At 37.3% G+C, this 21148-nt stretch overlaps 6 protein-coding genes across 6 annotated transcripts in view; 2 read left to right on the top strand and 4 right to left on the bottom strand.

Annotated features, from left to right (window-relative positions):
* Nucleotides 1–21148, bottom strand: part of LOC135435127 (uncharacterized) — a 169385-nt gene that overhangs the window by 129160 nt on the left and 19077 nt on the right. The gene's annotated exons all lie outside the window — the stretch shown is intronic.
* Nucleotides 985–1329, bottom strand: LOC135435122 (uncharacterized). The gene has a single exon (XM_064692024.1). It carries the CDS (start codon nucleotides 1327–1329, stop codon nucleotides 985–987), a length of 345 nt encoding a protein of 114 aa, XP_064548094.1.
* Nucleotides 3546–3995, bottom strand: LOC135435120 (prespore protein Dp87-like). Its single transcript, XM_064692023.1, has one exon. It carries the CDS (start codon nucleotides 3993–3995, stop codon nucleotides 3546–3548), a length of 450 nt encoding a protein of 149 aa, XP_064548093.1.
* Nucleotides 4854–7164, top strand: LOC135435119 (spore coat protein SP96-like). Its single transcript, XM_064692022.1, has 2 exons — nucleotides 4854–5256; nucleotides 6791–7164. Exons 1-2 carry the CDS (start codon nucleotides 4854–4856, stop codon nucleotides 7162–7164), a joined length of 777 nt encoding a protein of 258 aa, XP_064548092.1.
* On the top strand, nucleotides 11049–11393 carry LOC135435118 (protein new-glue 3-like). Its single transcript, XM_064692021.1, has one exon. It carries the CDS (start codon nucleotides 11049–11051, stop codon nucleotides 11391–11393), a length of 345 nt encoding a protein of 114 aa, XP_064548091.1.
* Nucleotides 12690–13034, bottom strand: LOC135435117 (probable serine/threonine-protein kinase tsuA). Its single transcript, XM_064692020.1, has one exon. The coding sequence runs from the start codon at nucleotides 13032–13034 to the stop codon at nucleotides 12690–12692; it is 345 nt and encodes a 114-aa protein (XP_064548090.1).

The following is a 21148-nucleotide window of genomic DNA, read 5'->3' as shown; positions in this document are numbered from 1 at the left end:
TTTAATGGGCTTAGTTTCGCCAGCGCCTTTTTCATGGCTTATCTCTGAGGCTATTAGTTTTGATAAATGGTTTTATCGACAGTTTTTTGGTAAGCACTGTCAGCTTTTTACCTGCTCTATGTTCAACCTTTCCACCACCTTACAGTTTTGCTAGCTTAGCATGAACAAAAATGTAAAATGCATTTTTTAAATCTAAACTTATTCTAAGCCATATGGTACTTAAGTACTTAGTATTTAAAAATGAATATTAATAAGCCAAATAAAATATATAACGAGAAAGAAGGGCTATCTTCGGCACGCAGAATGAGGGAGTAATAAAAGGTTTCAAGACGAAAGCTTTGAAACTGAGCGACAAGTTCGCATAGAAACAAACGGACGGACAGACGGACAGGGCTATATTGACTCGCCTGTTGATATTGATCAAGAACATACTTTATGGGGTCGGAGATATCTCCTTCTATGCGTTACACATTTCAAGACAAAATTATGATACCCTATGCAAGGGTATAAAAAGAGTTTGTCCTAACAGACTAACTAAATGAGCGACTGATTGGTGAATAATGCATATATTCGATCAAAGTCCATCTAGCCATGTATGTATAAGCGCGACAATGTCAGAGACAATAAAAGCTCGGGACTTTAAATTTGTATAGAATATTTGTAAAGGCAGCATTCAGGGTATCTACTAGTCAGTCAACCGCGAGAAATGCACTCTTATTTTACGTTCTTATAACTCCGTACTATACTCGTCACATTAAATAAGATCCCTAGATCCACTATATTATAAAAATGCAACTTACGGATTGCTAAGCGTTGCTCTACCAGTCAGCCGGTCCAATCAGTCCATTGTCAATCAGTCTAGCCAAACATTTAAATATGAATTGATATATATTTGAAGTGCACTTTGTAACAGTTTCATATAGCTAAATGTAATAAGAAATTTCTTTTATGACTTTGTCATTTCATCAGTTGTAGATTATTCAGTTAACCCTTGAGGTCCCATTTGCTTTCTTTGTGGTGTCTCTTGATGATCTTCTTGCCAGGGTGTCTCACTACCTTCCACTTGTGCTTCCTCCTCTTCTTCTTGCCACCGCATGATGAGGATGCGGCTGTGGTGGTGGCGGTGGCGGTGGTGGTGGTATCAGTGGATGCGGCTGTTGTGGTGGTATCGGTTGATGCGGCCGCTGTGGTAGTGTCAGTGGATGTAGCCGCCGTCGTTGTTGTGTCAGTGGATGCTACTGTGGTTGAGTCCTGTCCATTGCTCATCGGCAAGAAGGAAAGGCATACAACCAAGAGGGCACAGTAAAGTGCAATTATTTTGAACTTCATCTTGCACAGATCAATTGGTGAATGATACTTTTACTCTAAATTGAATTGCTTTTATAGTAATTCGTGATTATTCGCATAGTGTACACATATGGTTCTGCAATTGTTTCGTTCTGTAAACATCGAACATTAAAACAGACTGTCTGTATTGTTAATTTTTGGTTATTCTGCTTGTCCTAAACTGTTGAGGTAACTTAAATATTTACTCAGTTTGAACCATTAGAGTTAAATAATATTTCTTTTATTAATATGGAACAAATATGTGCCCCATATCTCTCAATAATTATTAGTACAAATTATTAAGCTATCATTACCAACAAATTAAAAATTTTTGTTATGAATTATATTTTTCATCCATAAGTTAATGGGGTAATGCTGCGCCTACACTTCCCTGTTGCTTCCCTCACACCAAAAGACAATATCAGTCAAATAATTTTAGAGATCGAGTTTTTGGCTGTGAGAGTTGTAATTGGAAGTTTCTGTATCTTAATTTAATTTTCCCATATTTCCCCACTATCTAACATGTCTATTTATCAAAGCAATCTTTTTCCTACTTTCTAATAGGGACCTTTAAGTTGCTCTTGGGGACTTTAATCTCCCAGATTCAAACTTTCTGTTGCCCTCTTCGTCAAATGAATATATTGATGGTCCACATGAAATGTCCTTATGGCAGGTTAATCGGGTTCGCAATTCAATAAATAGATCTCTCGACCTGATCTGCGTATGATCTGCAATGATTCGTTCGACAGTGTTGTGCACAGTATTGATTCGCTTGCACTTCCTGAAGACCCTTTTCATCAAACTCTGGTTATGTTCATTGATCTACCAGCCCGAGTGCCTATCAAGGAATCGGAATTAGCTGATCGTGTTCGTTGTTTTCGTAAGGCTGATTTTCATAATATTAATTATCTTTTTCTGCAAGTCGATTGTTCCCAAATATTTTATTAAACTATTTTATTATAACTTGTATTCGCTCTTTGATATCGGCGTGCCTTTTGATCTCCCAGCGAGGTTTGATAGGCCTCCCTGGTTCTAATGAATGGTACTAATGAGATTTAAAAATGGGAAGTCGAAGTGTTATGAAAAGTTTAAGATATCGGGAAATCACTCTGATTTTATTCCCGTTTTGCAGTTGCCCGATCAAATTTTTCAAACTACCTACTCAAATCTCAAACTGCATCTTTTATCCTATTGTTAAGGAAAGTTCGCTTCTGAGAGACCTTAACACAATCAAGCCGGCTTTGTGCTCAGTTACTGCGCTGCAGCACTATGTAAACCTGTCTTAACAATTTTTGAATTGTCTGTAAGAGCTTCTTCTTTTCCAAACAGTTGGAAAGAATCATACATTGTCCCTCTAAATAAGAAAGGGAGTAAGTCCAATGCCAAAAACTATAGAGGTATTCCCAAATTATCCGCTATACCTTAAGCTTTTGAGAGAATCATAACATCTCAACAGCCACTAACCTTCTTGAGTTAAGTTCGCTAGTAATTGATCGTCTTTAGAAAAGATTGCAGACTGACGTCATCTATACTGATTTCAGTAAGGCTAATCACTCCTTACTGCTTCATACACTATGCCTTCTCAGCATCCCAGTCAATCTTTTGATCTTTTAAGTGAGCTTAAGCCGGGCTTAAAATAGTAACTCTCCAGCAGGTGTGGCCAACACCTAAAGCTGTTTCCAAAGTTGTGGGAGCCTTCTTTGTCTCTGTGTTTTATAGCGCTTCACTTCAAACAAACGATGTGAAAACGATTATTGAAAAGCCATTTCCAAGGTAAGAAAACTGTAAGAAAACTTAGTAGAAAACTGTTGTTACAAAATGTTTGTAATGCAAAAATATTTATGTATGTATACATATATAGACTGCAGACTCTGCCTGGAGGACGGCGACGCCAGATCATATTTTGGGAAACGGTCCAGCCCTGAGAAGGGTGAGACTTGCTCACTTAGGGCAGTACGGGCTCAGTATATCTGAATATTGGCAGAGTCCGGAAAGGATCTTAATAACGCATTTAAAAATGACAATATAATGCATTACTTCGTTTGAAACCACAAATTGCCTTAACAATTTACAAAGAACTACTTAGAGCTTAAAGAATATTGTTTCAACAAAATAATTAAATATATTTATTTCAAGTGCACTGAATAACAAATCTTAAGTCTATAGGTAAATTAAAATGTCCATTTTACAGGTTTCGGGATCAGGTTTCGATTGTTCATTTATCCAGATCTTCTTGATTTCTTTGAACCTTTGCGTCCACTCTTACCACTGCGTCCACTCTTTGCACTGTTACCACTGCTTCCACTGCTGCTACTACTCTTTTCAAAACTTCCTTTTTTGCCGCCTGTGCGGTGCCTCTTGATGATCTTCTTGCCAGGGCGTCTCACTACCTTCCACTTGTGCTTCCTCCTCTTCTTCTTGCCACCGCATGATGAGGATGAGGATGCGGCTGTGGTGGTGGCGGTGGCGGCGGTGGTGGTATCGGTGGATGCGGCTGTTGTGGTGGTATCGGTTGATGCGGCCGCTGTGGTAGTGTCAGTGGATGCAGCCGCCGTCGTTGTTGTGTCAGTGGATGCGACTGTGGTTGAGTCCTGTCCATTGCTCATCGGCAAAAAGGAAAGGCATATGACCAAGATGGCACAATTAAGTGCAATTATTCTGAACTTCATCTTGCACAGATCAGTTAGTGAATGATAGTTTTGATTCAAATGTAGGACTTTTTTATAGTAATTCTACATGACTCTCATGTATAATACAGCTGTATCCAATTTGAAATTTAAATTGGTTTTCTGTGTCAAGTCAATAAAAGAAGTAAAAATTGGAACACATTTTGTCATATTTATTTTCATATGGCCGCCAACCCTTAGACTTCTGCAAAAATGTGGAATAACAAACTATTTGCTCAAATGGTAAAATGATGCCTCAATATTTATGTGAATAAAGATGTCTTTCGATATAATTATTTTATAAGCAGAATAAACGGTAAGGGCTAGGAATCTCAAATGTTAAGACAAGCTTATTTTGGTCGAGAATATTCTAAAAAATTCTTCTTTAAATATTCTTTCTATTTTCAAACACGATAACAACGTATTTCTGTATTGTACTTGCACTGTTTGTATAACTTATATTTTCACCACTTGCAGGCTTAAGCTTATCTTAACATTTGAGATTCCAAGCCCTTATTGTTTATTCTGGGCAGAAATTAACAATATGACAACAAATAATATAATTTATCAAAAGCATCTTTATTCACATAAATACTTAGACAACCATTTGCCATTTGAGCAAATAGTTTGTTATTTGCCGCAATTTCACATTTTTGCAGAAGTCCAAGGGTTGGCGGCCATATGAAAATAAATATGACAAAATGTGTTCCAATTTTTACTCCTTTTATTGACTTGACACAGAAAACCAATTTAAATTTCAAATTGGATACAGCTGTATTATACATGAGAGTCATGTAGAATTACTATAAAAAAGTCCTACATTTGAATCAAAACTATCATTCACTAACTGATCTGTGCAAGATGAAGTTCAGAATAATTGCACTTAATTGTGCCATCTTGGTCATATGCCTTTCCTTTTTGCAGATGAGCAATGGACAGGACTCAACCACAGTCGCATCCACTGACACAACAACGACGGCGGCTGCATCCACTGACACTACCACAGCGGCCGCATCAACCGATACCACCACAACAGCCGCATCCACCGATACCACCACCGCCGCCACCGCCACCACCACAGCCGCATCCTCATCCTCATCATGCGGTGGCAAGAAGAAGAGGAGGAAGCACAAGTGGAAGGTAGTGAGACGCCCTGGCAAGAAGATCATCAAGAGGCACCGCACAGGCGGCAAAAAAGGAAGTTTTGGAAAGAGTAGTAGCAGCAGTGGAAGCAGTGGTAACAGTGCAAAGAGTGGACGCAGTGGTAAGAGTGGACGCAAAGGTTCAAAGAAATCAAGAAGATCTGGATAAATGAACAATCGAAACCTGATCCCGAAACCTGTAAAATGGACATTTTAATTTACCTATAGACTTAAGATTTGTTATTCAGTGCACTTGAAATAAATATATTTAATTATTTTGTTGAAACAATATTCTTTAAGCTCTAAGTAGTTCTTTGTAAATTGTTAAGGCAATTTGTGGTTTCAAACGAAGTAATGCATTATATTGTCATTTTTAAATGCGTTATTAAGATCCTTTCCGGACTCTGCCAATATTCAGATATACTGAGCCCGTACTGCCCTAAGTGAGCAAGTCTCACCCTTCTCAGGGCTGGACCGTTTCCCAAAATATGATCTGGCGTTGCCGTCCTCCAGGCAGAGTCTGCAGTCTATATATGTATACATACATAAATATTTTTGCATTACAAACATTTTGTAACAACAGTTTTCTACTAAGTTTTCTTACAGTTTTCTTACCTTGGAAATGGCTTTTCAATAATCGTTTTCACATCGTTAGTTTGAAGTGAAGCGCTACAAAACACAGAGACAAAGAAGGCTCCCACAACTTTGGAAACAGCTTTAGGTGTTGGCCACACCTGCTGGAGAGTTATTATTTTAAGCCCGGCATTAGCACACTGAAGTTTCGCGAGCACAAAGGCGTAAAGGAAATTTAAATGCAGATTCCCGAGTCAGTCTGTAGGATTAGTTAAGTTAATTTAGTTTCTCAATAAGTATGTTGTATGTTGGCTAGTCCTCAAAAGAATGTTCCTGCTTTTAAGATGGGCACTACCAAGGATATAAATTAAATTTAAATAATTTCAATTATTAATCTGAATTACATGTGAAACTCTCTTGTTCGAGCAGACCCTTGTTTATTTTTTTAAGGGTCACTTTCTGTGAGTTTAGGGTACATCAAATTGAGTTTCGCATAAAAACACATTATTTTCCTAGTTACTGAGTACTGGAATCAAATCAGCATCATTAAGAATATAAAAATTATACGCTGTGACTACGCTGCTTTTTTCCTTAGCCTCAAACTATGGGAAATATTTTCGTTATTTGCTTCGGTGCTTTTTGCCAAATCTTTATTTTATTTTTTTTATTTTCATGAAGAACAAGTTTTTCATTTCGTTATGTTTTCCGTTTTCGATGCGTTCATATATACAAACGGATAGACTGACAAACGGGCATGATAAAATCTACACGACTATTGATGCTGACCAAGAGTAAATTTATTAGAACAGTAGTTTATATTGTAGGACAAATTAGTGATCTAGATAATCTTATATCTATCAAATTGTGTTTTATAAATATTGAAAACGTGAAACTCCAAGTGAACCAACTGAGTAATCATAAAAGTTTCCAAACTATCCAAATATATACAACGAACTCTTTTAAAACATTTCGCTATGTCTACAAGTCCACATTCATGAGCATTAAAATCGAACATTTGAGACCAGCTGTATAAATATGCGAATAATGAAGAACTACTATAAAAGCAATTAAATTTGGAATAAGAGTATCATTCACCAATTGATCTGTGCAAGATGAAGTTCAAAATAATTGCACTTAACTGTGCCCTCTTGGTTGTATGCCTTTCCTTCTTGCCGATGAGCAATGGACAGGACTCAACCACAGTAGCATCCACTGACACAACAACGACGGCGGCTACATCCACTGACACTACCACAGCGGCCGCATCAACCGATACCACCACAACAGCCGCATCCACTGATACCACCACCACCGCCACCGCCACCACCACAGCCGCATCCTCATCATGCGGTGGCAAGAAGAAGAGGAGGAAGCACAAGTGGAAGGTAGTGAGACACCCTGGCAAGAAGATCATCAAAAGACACCGCAAAGAAAGCAAATGGGACCTCAAGGGTTAACTGAATAATCTGCAACTGATGAAATGACCAAGTTATAAACGGAATTTTTTATTACATTTAGCTATTAAAAATTGTTACAAAGTGCACTTTAAATAAATATCTATTCTGTTAAACTGACCGGATGACTAATAATTGATTGAATTTCAAGCAAGCCGTTTAGCTGTATTTTTACACAAAGAGCTTAAATTTAAAACGTGGCTTTAATTGGTTGCAAGTGCCTGAACAGGAGATGCTCTGAACATATACATGCTGAAAATTCATAGAACATGCTCGTGCGGTTTACGGTGTGGCTGCGCTTGTTCACTTTGCTCCATTCTATGGGAAGTCTGATAGTTGTGGAATTCAGAAGACATAAATATGGTGCCAAAAGCGAAAGGGAGATGAGGATTTTTGAATTCTGTGAGAAAAATGGGAACGCATCATAAATGTGAAATAATCCTTAGTTGTTCATACTAAACGTCAGTCCACCTACAACATTTTCTGTATCTCTTTATCTTTTTAAATCTTCTAGTTACGCTTAGAAAATATATCTACCTACATTAAGAAAATTGGAGGAATTTTGAAAAAAAAAAAAAATAAATAAATCCAAGTACCTTTTGAATCTTTCGAGATGATCAGATGAGCAAAAATATATATAAGGAAAATATATATGTATATACTTTATGGAGTCAGAGATGCTTTCTTCTTTCTGTTGCATGCATGTGTACAAAGTGAAGACGAACCAGTCTGACCCATTTCCATAGTACTAGCAATAAAAGCGTTGAACAAATTGGTTTCATATGGAAAGAATGTGACCAACAAGACGGACATTGCCGCTAACCAATATATTTTTCACTGTGTGAATGACACAACACCAAACGCTTTCCAAGGTTTCTTCCCTTCTTTGCTTATGTCTGTGCGAATTTATATACTAGCTGACATTTGTGCTTCAAATCATAGACAATTTTTCACCCATTGGCTGCCTGTGGAAAAATGTATTCTACCCGTACTATCCTTAACACCACGCTCAAGTTGTATTCTACATAGATATTTAAAAATTTGCTTGAAGTCTATTTAAAATTAGAATGGACGTTTTCAGCTCAGATTATTTCCGCGGTGGGAAATTTGCAGCTGGAAAATAAACAGGAATTTTCATAAAGATTCTTTAAGATAAAGAGTTGAAATCGGAACCGTCATCCACCAAATTATTGGCCTCCATTTCCAATTAAGAGAGCTGGAGAGAGATCATTAATGAGCCTGAGGGCGATCGCAATTAAATTAAAATAGTTTTATACAACGGGTTTCCGCAATTTTTTCATATTTACGGGCACCAAATCCTTTCCGATTATAATAATACTCGTTTGAAAAAACAAGCTTATCTTCCTACAAATAACACCCAAAAACTTTGTACTTCTGACTATGATTGTGAAGGAGTTATTGGATCTGTTAGGTACACAGATTAACACATGATTCATTATTTGCGCCGGACTAGGTATTGCTTGATACAATATATGGGTACACGAATAAGTTATAGCTAACAGGTCAAAAGTTAACGAATAGAAATTAAGTCTCATGATTTCAACTGCGTCAATATCAAAATGCGATGTCAATATTTCACAGACACCAACATTTTTGCCACATTTTGATTGCCGTGTCTCCAATTGAGGCGTCCAAACAATCACTAAGTGATGGTCTGTTCCAATTTGCGATGTTTGTGAACTAAGCCTCTATAATGAGCATTCAAATCGCACATTGGGAACCAACTGTGTAAACTAGGTGCACAATCACGAACTATTATAAAAGCAATTAAATTTGGGATAAAAGTATCATTCACCAACTGATCCGTGCAAGATGAAGTTCAGAATAATTGCACTTAACTGTGCCTTTCCTTCTTGCCGATGAGCAATGGACAGGACTCAACCACAGTAGCATCTACTGACACAACAACGACGGCGGCTACATCCACTGACACTACCACAGCGGCCGCATCCACTGATACCACCACCACAGCCGCATCCACCGATACCGATACCACCACCACCGCCACCGCCACCACCACAGCCGCATCCTCATCATGCGGTGGCAAGAAGAAGAGGAGGAAGCACAAGTGGAAGGTAGTGAGACACCCTGGCAAGAAGATCATCAAGAGACACCGCAAAGAAAGCAAATGGGACCTCAAGGGTTAACTGAAAAGTCAAAAACTGATGAAATGACCAACTCATAAACAGAATTTTTTATTACATTTAGCTATAAGAAATTGTTACAAAGTGCACTTTAAATAAATATCTTTGTACTTATACACATATAAATTGACTTGTTCCGAGTGATTGACTGATTGAAAAACCGATTAATTGGTGATCAACGCTAAGTTCAATCCATGAAGCTTAACTTCTACAGTAGGTATCTTACGTGATGTAACGATAAAACGGGAAATGGCAAGTGATGAAATACCCAACGAAATTCAGCATCAATCTAATTTTCAAGGACCTTCGAATACATTGATGACGGGTATCGCATTTTTCTACTAACAGTCTACTCATTTAAAGCGGTAAATGAATGCAACTGAGGAATGTAAAAATGTGACATGTAGAACCTCACAATTTTCCAAAATATTTTTTAAAAAATCTTTTGTGAAACTCGATGTAGTCCTTTAAACACTCGTTAACAATACAATAATAAGATTTTCCCGATTAGTTAAGCCCCAATTGGGCGTACCCTCATAATCTTAACACAACATCACTCAGGTTTCCCTGAAATTTTGACGGAATGACTGAATTACTGTATGACTAAATTACTGAACGGTAACCCACGAACAGTCCACATCGCAAGAGCTACAAAGCTGAAATTTTTACGGATGCTTCCTTTTTAGTCGTAAGTGAGCACCAGACGCAGTTATTGATTATTTGAACGAGTGGGGGAAAACGGTGGTCGTAGTTTTTAGAAAAAACATCAAAATCAACACAGACATAAAATTGTGCTCTGCATTCATGACGTCATGATCGTGTATAGATTAGGCGTCTGGACGTTGGATTCACAAAGGAACAGTCGCCCGTTCAATTAAAGCAGTAATTGTCAATTTGTATATTTGTTTAGATAGATTTGATATTAATGACAAAGAAAAAGCCAAACCCATAAATTAAAAAGTAGAAGAGCTCTAGTCGGAAGGGCCCGGCCAACAGATACCCTGAACCCATCGCCGCGCAACTTGTAGAAACATTGTAGCTTCCTTCTATATGCCATTTTCAGGGCATAAGTAAAGCAATTAAAAATTCAGTATAAATTCCTCAGAATTTGGTGGAAACGCCTTAGGGAGTTTTGCAAAAAGTGGAGAATTTCTAATCCATGTATACTTTACAAAAACCATAACCACAAATTAGATTCTAAGAGCTATGATGAAAACAATTAATTTCTATATTAATTATAATAATAATATTAATTGAATGGGGCAAGTTATCAACACACAAACTTAATCTGTGCGAGCAATAGGAGAAGCTACGTGTAAATTTCAACTTAGAGTCAATCAGATCGACGCGTACACTCATACTGACGAAGGCCTGTAAAACGGATTCGGATTGATGCTGATCAATATTAAAATTACTGGATCAATATTTTCTGTTATCAGACAAATGCCAGACAAAGATAATCTGTTGCCAAGTGAAAATGTGTTAGATTTATATTTAAAACATCAAACTCTTTCTGTTCCAATTGAGTAAACATCAAAGTTTCCAAGCAATTCATATATATAGAACAAAGTCTGTTAGAAGCTTCTATGTGTTTGTCAACAATCATGATCATTAAAATCGCACATTTAAAACCAGTTGTCTAAATATGCAAATAGTCAAGAACTACTATAAAAGCAATTAAATTTGGGATAAAAGTATCATTCACCAATTGATCTGTGCAAGATGAAGTTCAAAATAATTGCACTTAACTGTGCCCTCTTGGTTCTATGCCTTTCCTTCCTGCCGATGAGCAATGGACAGGACTCAACCACAGTAGCATCCACTGACACAACAACGACGGCGGCTACATCCACTGACACTACCACAGCGGCCGCATCAACCGATACCACCACAACAGCCGCATCCACCGATACCACCACCACCGCCACCGCCACCGCCACCACCACAGCCGCATCCTCATCATGCGGTGGCAAGAAGAAGAGGAGGAAGTGGAAGGTAGTGAGACACCCTGGCAAGAAGATCATCAAGAGACACCGCAAAGAAAGCAAATGGGACCTCAAGGGTTAACTGAATAATCTGAAACTGATCATATGATAAACTTGTACCAATGGATGTGAACTGAATTTTCTATTTAACTATTAAAAACTGTTACAAGGTGCACTTTAAATAAACAGATTATCAGACTAATTATAACGAGATACTATACATTTTTTTGAGCTATTGTTGCTATTGCTTGTTGCTTTTGTTCGCAGACAACAACCTCAATTTTAAGAGGAATCTAGTCAGCTGGATCAATTTTTATTAAGATGGCTCAAGTCATTTGGCACAGGATTATCCTGGAAACTACAAGTAAAAAAAGAACTAATTATTATAGAATAAGTTTAAGAAAAATTTTAGGCCTCGAAGATGGGTAACCAAAACCGGATCTAAATAATTGTTGCAAAAATTATCGTATCAAACTTTTTTGTTAACCATTCGATCAGTCTCATACACATTTTCGAAGATCTTAGTTCTAATATATTTGGATACCTTCTCGGTATAAATGGGAGTCACAGATTAGTTTTGAAGTTTTGCGTTCAAATTAATACACAAGGCTTTTTATTCATTGAAGGCGTTTATCACACATTTTCAAGAATTCAAGCTTTCTCTGTGGAAACTACGAATCAAAGATATTTTTATTGTAATTATATATGGCCGATTTTAGAAATGCTATCTTTAATTGTGGTATATTGGCAGAAGCCGGTTGAGATATTTGTTATAATTTATTTGATACGCTTCCCGAAAAAATTCAACTCTCTTGGACGACAACGAAAAGATTCTTATCACACTAACATAGGCGGAAACCTCTTCAACTTTTTGATCTTTATTCGATGAACTTTAAACATATTTTTAAATAGAAAGTGTTCAAGATTGTACGTGCGAAAACTTTGAAAAAATGTATATCTACTGATTTGTGTAAAAAACTTGCAACGGAAAAGGCCGGGTTACACACGCTATGTATATATACATATGTTTGAATATATATTATAGTGCTTACGACCTTTGAAAATGAGTTTGAAACTGAGTTTAATTAATTTTTCCAACACTTTTCGCGACTTTACAGATGAAATTTGTAACTCCCAGTCTGAGCGGCGTATAACTTGAGATACCTGACAAAGGAATTCAGCTTCGTGGATTGAACTCAGCGTTAATGTCCAATCAATTTGTCAATTAATCAGCTTATCAATCGGGACAAATAGTTTTATATATATAAATTTATATTTAAAGTGCACTTTGTGACAGTTACTTATATCTAAATCTAGTAGAAAATTCAGTTCACATCCATGTACAAGTTTGTCATTTCTTCAGTTGTAGATTATTCAGTTAACCCTTGAGGTCCCATTTGCTTTCTTTGCGGTGTCTCTTGATGATCTTCTTGCCAGGGTGTCTCACTACCTTCCACTTGTGCTTCCTCCTCTTCTTCTTGCCACCGCATGATGAGGATGCGGCTGTGGTGGTGGCGGTGGCGGTGGTGGTGGTATCGGTGGATGCGGCTGTGGTGGTGGTATCGGTTGATGCGGCCGCTGTGGTAGTGTCAGTGGATGCAGCCGCCGTCGTTGTTGTGTCAGTGGATGCTACTGTGGTTGAGTCCTGTCCATTGCTCATCGGCAGGAAGGAAAGGCATAGAACCAAGAGGGCACAGTTAAGTGCAATTATTTTGAACTTCATCTTGCACAGATCAATTGGTGAATGATACTTTTATTCCAAATTTAATTGCTTTTATAGTAGTTCTTGATTATCCATAATTCTTGATTATCCATGATTATAAGTTTACACAGTTGGCTGCCAATGTGCGATTTGAATGCTTATTGGTGAGGTTTTCTTCCCAAACATCGAAAATTGGACCAGACTATCACTTTATAATTGTTTGGACGCTTCAACTGGAGACATGGCAAACAAACCGTAAAAAGAGTGATGGTGGTGTTAAATATTGACATGTTGACTCAGTTGGAATCATTAGACTTACTATCCATTTTTAAAATGGCACAAATAATACTTGTGTGCCAATTCACCCATCAGCTGTTAATTATAAATTTTGATAAATCGATTCCTCTATTTTAAATATGTTATTAAAAAAAAATAACATTTGTTTTTCGGCATTACGTGAATCAGTTATTGATTTAGATCTATTAAGAATTATCTATATACTGAAATGGTTAAGCAAACATAGACACAAAGATATGCCGACCAAATTTTGCTGTGTATTCTTGCCGAGAATCAATTTAACTCATTTCAATGTTTTCATTTAAAACAGATAGCAAATAGTAAACAATCGCTTAACCAGAGCAAACACTTTCGCACGACAATAATTATTTCATGTTAGGCACACATAAATGCTTAATAAAGAGAAAAAGTTATGTTGGGATTTAAAGAAACTGTAACCCAAATTGCCTAAGATAGCTTGTTTTGACCAAACTGGCTGGGGCTTTGTAAGCTTGATAATAATTGAGAACGATATAGCCGTAGCCCCCTGTCCAAAATTTTAATATTAAACATATATTCACTACTAAATCTGTATGACATTTATTAATAGCTGAAATAAAATTTTCTTTTGAATAAATAATTAATTTTTAGTTAAATTGTAAATGCCGATATTGGTAGTAAAAAATAATTACGGTCTATTTTAAGTGAACTTAAAATTAGGTAGACTGTTAAAAAATATATTCCCCGATCAAGTCGATCAAATCGTGACATGAAACCCCGAATTACTTTCCTATGAACAATGAAAAAACTAGGTCAAATTAAGCCAACTGACGCCAATTGAGTTTGAGCTTAGACTTAGTTCACAATGCTGATAAGAATTCGTTTTAGATCGGCGACAAAAAGCTCTGTACGCTGGGCTCAAGCGGTATGCTTATAAGTATTCCAAAATGTATTCCAATTTAAAAAAACATACATACAGAGGATTTCTGCATATATTGGGCACAGATTCAGATCGTCAACGTGCGTGCGTGCCAATTGCAAAAAGTTGGACAGAAGTTAGCGCCAAAGCCAACTATGACAAATTGTCAAACAAACTGTAGCAATAAAACGAAAGCAACCAGGGTCAGGACGGTGTCAAAAGGGTAAACAGACTGGCAGAGCAATTGAACAAAATAGCGTTGGCAAGAAAACGGCTAGCAGGGACAAGTGAGGGGGGCGCCGCGTCGTGGTTAAATACAATTAAAACAGTTGCAAAGTGTCACAAAGAGTTGCAATGCGAAATGCAATGTGAAAAGCCAGCAAATAGAAAATAGCACGTACCATAACAGTCTGGTGATACATAAACCCAACCATGTGACCATATCAAATTAATAATAAAAAAAAGGAAGCCCAAAGTCGACTGCACACATCGGTGAGAATTTGCTGAAGAAAACAGGACATTTAAATGCAGACATGCGGACACGCACACAGTTTTGAATAGTTAAAACAAGCTGGAAAGCTGTAGTACATTACTGTGGTAACTGCGAGGATGCTAATGTCTTTTAGATAATCGCTGGCATGCGGTGCCCTTAGCCGCCAGCCGGCATATTAAACAAAATGGCGACGACGCATACACACACAAACACACCACACACACACACTCAACGGCAACATGAGCAGCAGCGTAGTCGAGTCGAACGCCTAAAGCTATGCTAACATTTTCATGCCATTTGATTTTACTTTGCTTCATTATCTCTTGCGCCTCTAACCACCCACCGCTTGGTAGCACATGCAATGCCATCGGCGGCCTGGCGACACATGTCCTTGCTGGCGGGAAGAAAGCAGGAGAGCATGAGACCAGGAGCGCAGGCAGCGCCCAGGCTATTAGGCTTATCGTTTTCATAATTTACTAAAAATAATAAGCAACAGGGATTTGTCTGCGTGTATTTGTTTTTGTAGCACTGCCAATGGCAACTAATGCTCAGATTATTGCCAAATGACCGGCAAGTCGAAGGTAGCAATAAGGTCATGCCGGTCACACAAGTTACAATGCCACAAATACTAAAAGCAATACATGCGGATAATGTATGTCACATCGCATATTGTGTTTAAGCATTCAATTGATAATTGATTTCCCTGAAAGTTGGTCCCCATTAAGTCATTGTAATCTGAGAGGGTTGTTTGTTTCTGTACTGAATCATAACAATAATAATAAATAAAATAATCTTATTTCCAGCTTGATACTTCGGACGTTATCTCAAGCTTGAGCAAAAAAGCAATGCACAATATTCGCCAAACTATAAAACCCTAAAGCGAAGGCCACGCAAAATTCAATTTTACTTGTCCTTTTTTTCAGCCTTTATTTAAATGTGGAGTCCAAATAAAACGCGTGGGCCCAAATATGGCTGCTTTCTGTTCAAAGTCCATGTTACGCTTTTAGGGCAACAAAATACAAAAGGTCAAGTGGGATTAATTAGCTTTGCTGGCTTCTCATAGGCATTGTTTCAGTAGCACATTTAAAACAGATTTCATTGTTGCCAAATGTTTTTTCCCGATGAACGCACGAAAGAGTTACAAAAAATGTTCGTGAAGCTCGTTTTTATACTATATAGGATAAAAAGGCCTTTGCAAATTGTCCATTTGTCAAGGTTCTTAATCTTTCTAAAGGCAGTACTTATCTTACTTATGTCAGAGTTGACCGAATCAATTGTGTATATCCTATAAGTACTACAGAAGCCGTTTTATGTCGACGAAACTTGGTAATAACAAACTCCACAATGCCCGTTTATATTAATTAATATAGTACTACTTAATATAGCTCCCAATATATCCGATATATGTCTACGTATTTATGTAAACACACCATTTATGCACAGAAATAGAATGAGAAAATGACACTATGAAATATTGAAAATAAATGGACAGCACGTTTAAAAATGCATTAAGCTTGTATTATTATCACGTTTTTGAAAATTTCAAAAACATATTTATTAATAGAACTCATAAGCATAGTTTTGCCTAGATATATAAATGATAACAATAAAAATATTACGCACATATGTCACTCCCTGTAGATAGTTAGACTTATTGGAGTACTACTCAGATTTTATTCAGTAAATACTTTACAATAATCAAGTGTAGCAATCAGAGCACTCAGAGCTGAAGCTGAGAGAGTGCCGGGTGTGACTATGGGTCAATAAAATATGCATGATAGAGCATCCAGTAAAATCCTCAACAAAGCTGACATGTAATATGTATTGTACGAGTATGTGGCTGTAAGCTGGATATTTTTGAGTGTGTGTAACATGAAATAAACACACTCTCGCAGTGAGTGCGAAACACACAATCACACCTACGCACACTTATTCAGGAGTACACGCAGTACGCATACAAAGCAGCCTGTTCAAATATTTATAAAGATAAAAATACATGCGAAAGGCGCATAAAATTACTTAAGTGTGAATTTGAGCTGAATGAAAATGCAATGTGTAGCGACCATTTAACAGGTAGCTAATTTCGCAACGGCCCCGACAAACGGGGCAGCTGTGATTTATTGTAAGCTCCTGTGCTCCCTGCCCGGTTGCTCCTGTGCAACTGGACTCCGGCGGGCGCACAATCAAAATTGTTGAAATGAGTTATGGCCTGCGCGATCGCTGGCTGCTTCTTTAGTTGGCCAGCTGAAAAGGAGCTTAAGTCTGGGTGCTCTGCATGCCGGTTTCATCTGGCAACTTAATGTCAACCATATACGCCTGGGTATTATGCAAATATTTGTGTTGGTGTTGGCGTGTGAGTGTGTGTGTGTGTGTGTGTGTGTTTGTATGGGCCATTTTTTACTGTCCCGTTTTAAACTGGCGACACTTTTGTTCGTTTCATTTGTTTTCGTCCTGCATGTGTTTGTTTTTGCCTTTAGTTTATTTGTATTTTTTTAATACTTCTCCTTTGCAGCGCTTGACAGTTATGAAGTGGTCTTAATGCCAATAAGTCCTGCTGCACTACGTGAAAATTGGTTTTGCACACATTTCCAGTATTTAAAGCATTTTTGATTATCCTGTGATTTAATTTTAGCCAGGCAATCCATATTTTTAAGCTCTTGCAAGCCAATTACATGCTGTCTTAGCTCTTTAAAATGGAATCTTCAAGTTAAATTGCATTATTGAGCACTTACTTATTGCCAGCTTAGCTTTGTAAATGAACTAAAAGCCGCATTCTATTACCGATTTGAATTAAATTTGATTTCCACTTGGCCGTACAGCAATTCCATCCCCGGTCTATGGCAGCAGCACACAACAAACCCTTGACCACATTTGCATAACCACACAAAAACCATATCATGCTCTATTTACATAACCAAACTGTGCTTTGCACTCCATTGAAACTTTTGCCGAGCAGCAGCATCAAGTATCCGTCATGTATACGAAAAACTAAAAATAAAATAGAATGGCCACAAAAAATGCAATGGAAAAACTAAAATGTTGCTAACGGCCATTAAGTGCAAATAGTTGGGAGCCATCATTGAGCACAGTTTCGAAAGTTGTTGCAAAATGCTTGAACATTTTGCAAAGGGGGTTTGCCCAAAATTCAAGTTGAGCGCTCGTATCGAAGAGCAATTACAAGACAGCGCGCTGACCAACAAAAGTTGTTGCACTTGCCAAACTTTACCAAAGAGATAGAAAATATGTGCAAAGAAATTAGTATAAATGGGCGAAACTATGCTGAAGCATACTGCCAGCATAATTCCCCTGCGTTTCACACCAGAGCTAAGCACACGCATATATCTTCCACCCAAGCCACAGCAATACGAATAAGAAAAATGGGATGAATTCTTTTGGAAGCTGTCGCTCAAACTAGCATTAAAAATACCTATTATTTGTTTATATTCTTTTTATTTTATTGCTATGCACATGATGGATAGCTAATAGATTTTAAGGAAAACCCAATCAACTGTCAAAATAGTGAGCAACATGAAAGTAACTTTTCAACAATTTGTCACATCTGCTCGAAGAACGTTATCAAAATGCGAAGTTGCCAAAAAAGATTCACAAGTTTTTAAATTTTTATGTTTCCATGCTGACAAACAACTTTAGTGATGGGCATATTTAGTTATTAAAAATGTGCGAAAAAAGCCTAAATAAAAAACAGATTGCAATCAAAAACCAAATACTTGCAGTAATCGCTATAAATTTGGGATCTCTTGTATACGGCAGTAATTAACATGCTCGACAAATAAATAGAAACATCTTGTATACTACAAAATAAATAAATAGACTATTTCATACTCCGATCAAGTAACATTCGGCGACTGCAACAACATTTAATTTATATCATTTAATATTGTAATTCTTCTTTTTTTGAAATTAAAACAGTCACATTCAACTTGTATCTATAAAAAATAAAAATTAAATTCTTTTCTGTCTATGCTGCTTAACACGAGTGCCAGCTTTATTTATCACGTTCCCATCTCTAACTTTGCGCTTCTCTTGTTCATAATGCCGAAACGGAGCATAACGAATTAAGGCTATGTCGAATATGTTAGGGGTGCGTTGTGTCAGACTTTGTGAATGTGGCTTGGTGCGTGTATGTGGTAAATATCGAAAATCCTTACCGAAAAATTGTTGTAGTGTTGCCTGTGTCGTGGCTGAATTGTCGACTGTTCAAGTTAAATTGAATGATGCCCACAGCAAAATATTCGGTATTATCACTTCAGCAAATTCATGCATATTTCTGGCATTTATTCGTACTTTAATTAAATTGCGCATACGCCATGTGTGCCACAAATTAAATTTCCCAACAAGAGCAGCCGCTGCAATTCAGCTCCCATAACATCAGGCAAAAATAAAAATTTACTTGCGACAATTTTTATAAGGCGGCAGCGGTTGCGGTTGCCTGGCTCAGTGCTTCATACAAATTAATGTGTCTCGGTCTCTTTCACTGTTTGTCTCGCTCTTTCTTTCTGGCGCGTTGGCACGCATGTCCTTAGGGCTATTTGCTATGCCTTGTGCATTAATTTCATGCTTTAATGCCCCTACACACATTAACACACACAAACGCACGAACACACACACATCTACATATTCAAAACATGTTGACGTCACATATGAAGCGTAAGACATAGAGAGAGAGAGAGAGAGAGAGAGAGAGAGATAGTGAGAAGTGCTGGCATTAAAACGATTTGTCGTCTAATTGCGGTAGATTTTCACCACTTGCCTGTGTGTTTGATTACATACACACACACACACACACACGCACACACACACACCAACAAACAAACATTTATGGTTGAATAAATATATATGTATGAATGTATATTTGTTGCACTAATAGAATTTGAATATTTTATGTTGCATTGCGCTTGATTACGCCTAAACAGTCACCGGTTAGTTAGAAGCATTTTGCTCCGCACAATTATCTATAATTCATTTAATTTACTTTTATTCAGCAACAGTTTAAAACTATTTGGATAAAGCCCCTGTTCGCAAGTCAGCCCATCATTCACTTGAGCCTATGAGCCTGGCTGAGCTCAACGTGGAAAAGCATAAAAAAACAACAGAAAAATAGCATTAAAAAAAGCTATGAGAACAGAAGCATTAAGAGAATCCTAGCGCTAAACCGACGGAAATCAAAATGTATTCCAACAGCTGCACGAGCCGAAGTATAAATAAATACATAAAAAGTAAATAAAAATACAATGAATGCGGACCCACACATTGCATCTGCACACTGTTCAACAATCAAATTTACGTGTATGATTTAGTTATGCTGAATGGAAAAATCATAGAGTCCCGCTTTTTTATATTTTTTATATTTTATTTAGCTAAACATTGATGTTAAACATGTTCACATTATGTTAAAATTGCACAACATCATTTATTTTGCAAAAAAAAAAAAAATTAATAAATCTCAAACAATTAAAATTTAATTTACTTGATTAAGGGATGATCTGGTTTGTTAGTCTTCCGTACTACAGAAAGTTAAGATGACGTCTTTTAAGTGCGATGGGACGGGCTTCAGAAAAAGGCTTGGCCAGTCTGCTCGTGCTTTGAAACCAATTTTAAAGTCTATCACTCAAAGTTAAAACTTCACTTCAAACATCAGCCACCAAATCTCTGACCTCCACCAAGAAAGAATGAATTTTCCGAAACGCGTGGAGTGCCTCCCAAATGGTTTGAAGTGATTAGAACAAAGATCTTTGGTAATGCCATTATTATTATTATTTGTAATCAATAGTAGTTTTCAGCTAGTGTCAGGCGCGTCTGGCTGAGCGAGGTAATGTTATTCAATGCCAGCTAATACATTCTCAACGATAACTTATTCAACTTATTCTTATTCTTTGAACCTTTACCATGGCACAATGTGCATTGCAGCTAGAGCTTTGCCACATGTGTTAGTATTGTTACCCTTTTTGTTTTTTTTTTTTGTGGTTTTTGCTGGTCAGTAAGTTGATTTTATATGCAGGCGCTATGAATTTTATTATCACATACAAAAAACGTGCATAGAACCCAAAGAAAAAAATTGAAATGGGCTGTTAAAAAAATACTAAAGCTGGGGCCAGCATGAGAATGTCCAGGGCGCTCGTTATCAGGCACTTTGTCTTTGGTGGCATTGGGGTTTTTCTAAACTGCATTTTAACGACTCCCTGGACGCGGCCAACAAAAGTAAATTTTAGCACACACACACACACACACACAGACGCACACACAGAGACACTCACAGTGAGCTCTTCTGTGTGCAGCCACATGTGAGAAATATTTGGGTGAGTGCTACAAAATATTTTTAACGACACGGTTCCGTCAGCAGCTGCAGGGGGTGACCCAGGCCGTTTAAGGGCATAATGAAAATTGATTTCATAAAATTAAATTTTCCTTCAACTTGACCAATTTCCA

The sequence above is a fragment of the Drosophila montana genome, unplaced genomic scaffold (genome assembly GCF_035044405.1).
Source record: "Drosophila montana isolate Dmon_TW-CO22-7 unplaced genomic scaffold, ASM3504440v1 contig_3513_1, whole genome shotgun sequence".
NCBI lineage: Eukaryota > Metazoa > Arthropoda > Insecta > Diptera > Drosophilidae > Drosophila > Drosophila montana.
The sequence above is the reverse complement of the archived record's forward strand: the minus strand, read 5'-3'. Positions and strand labels throughout refer to the sequence as shown.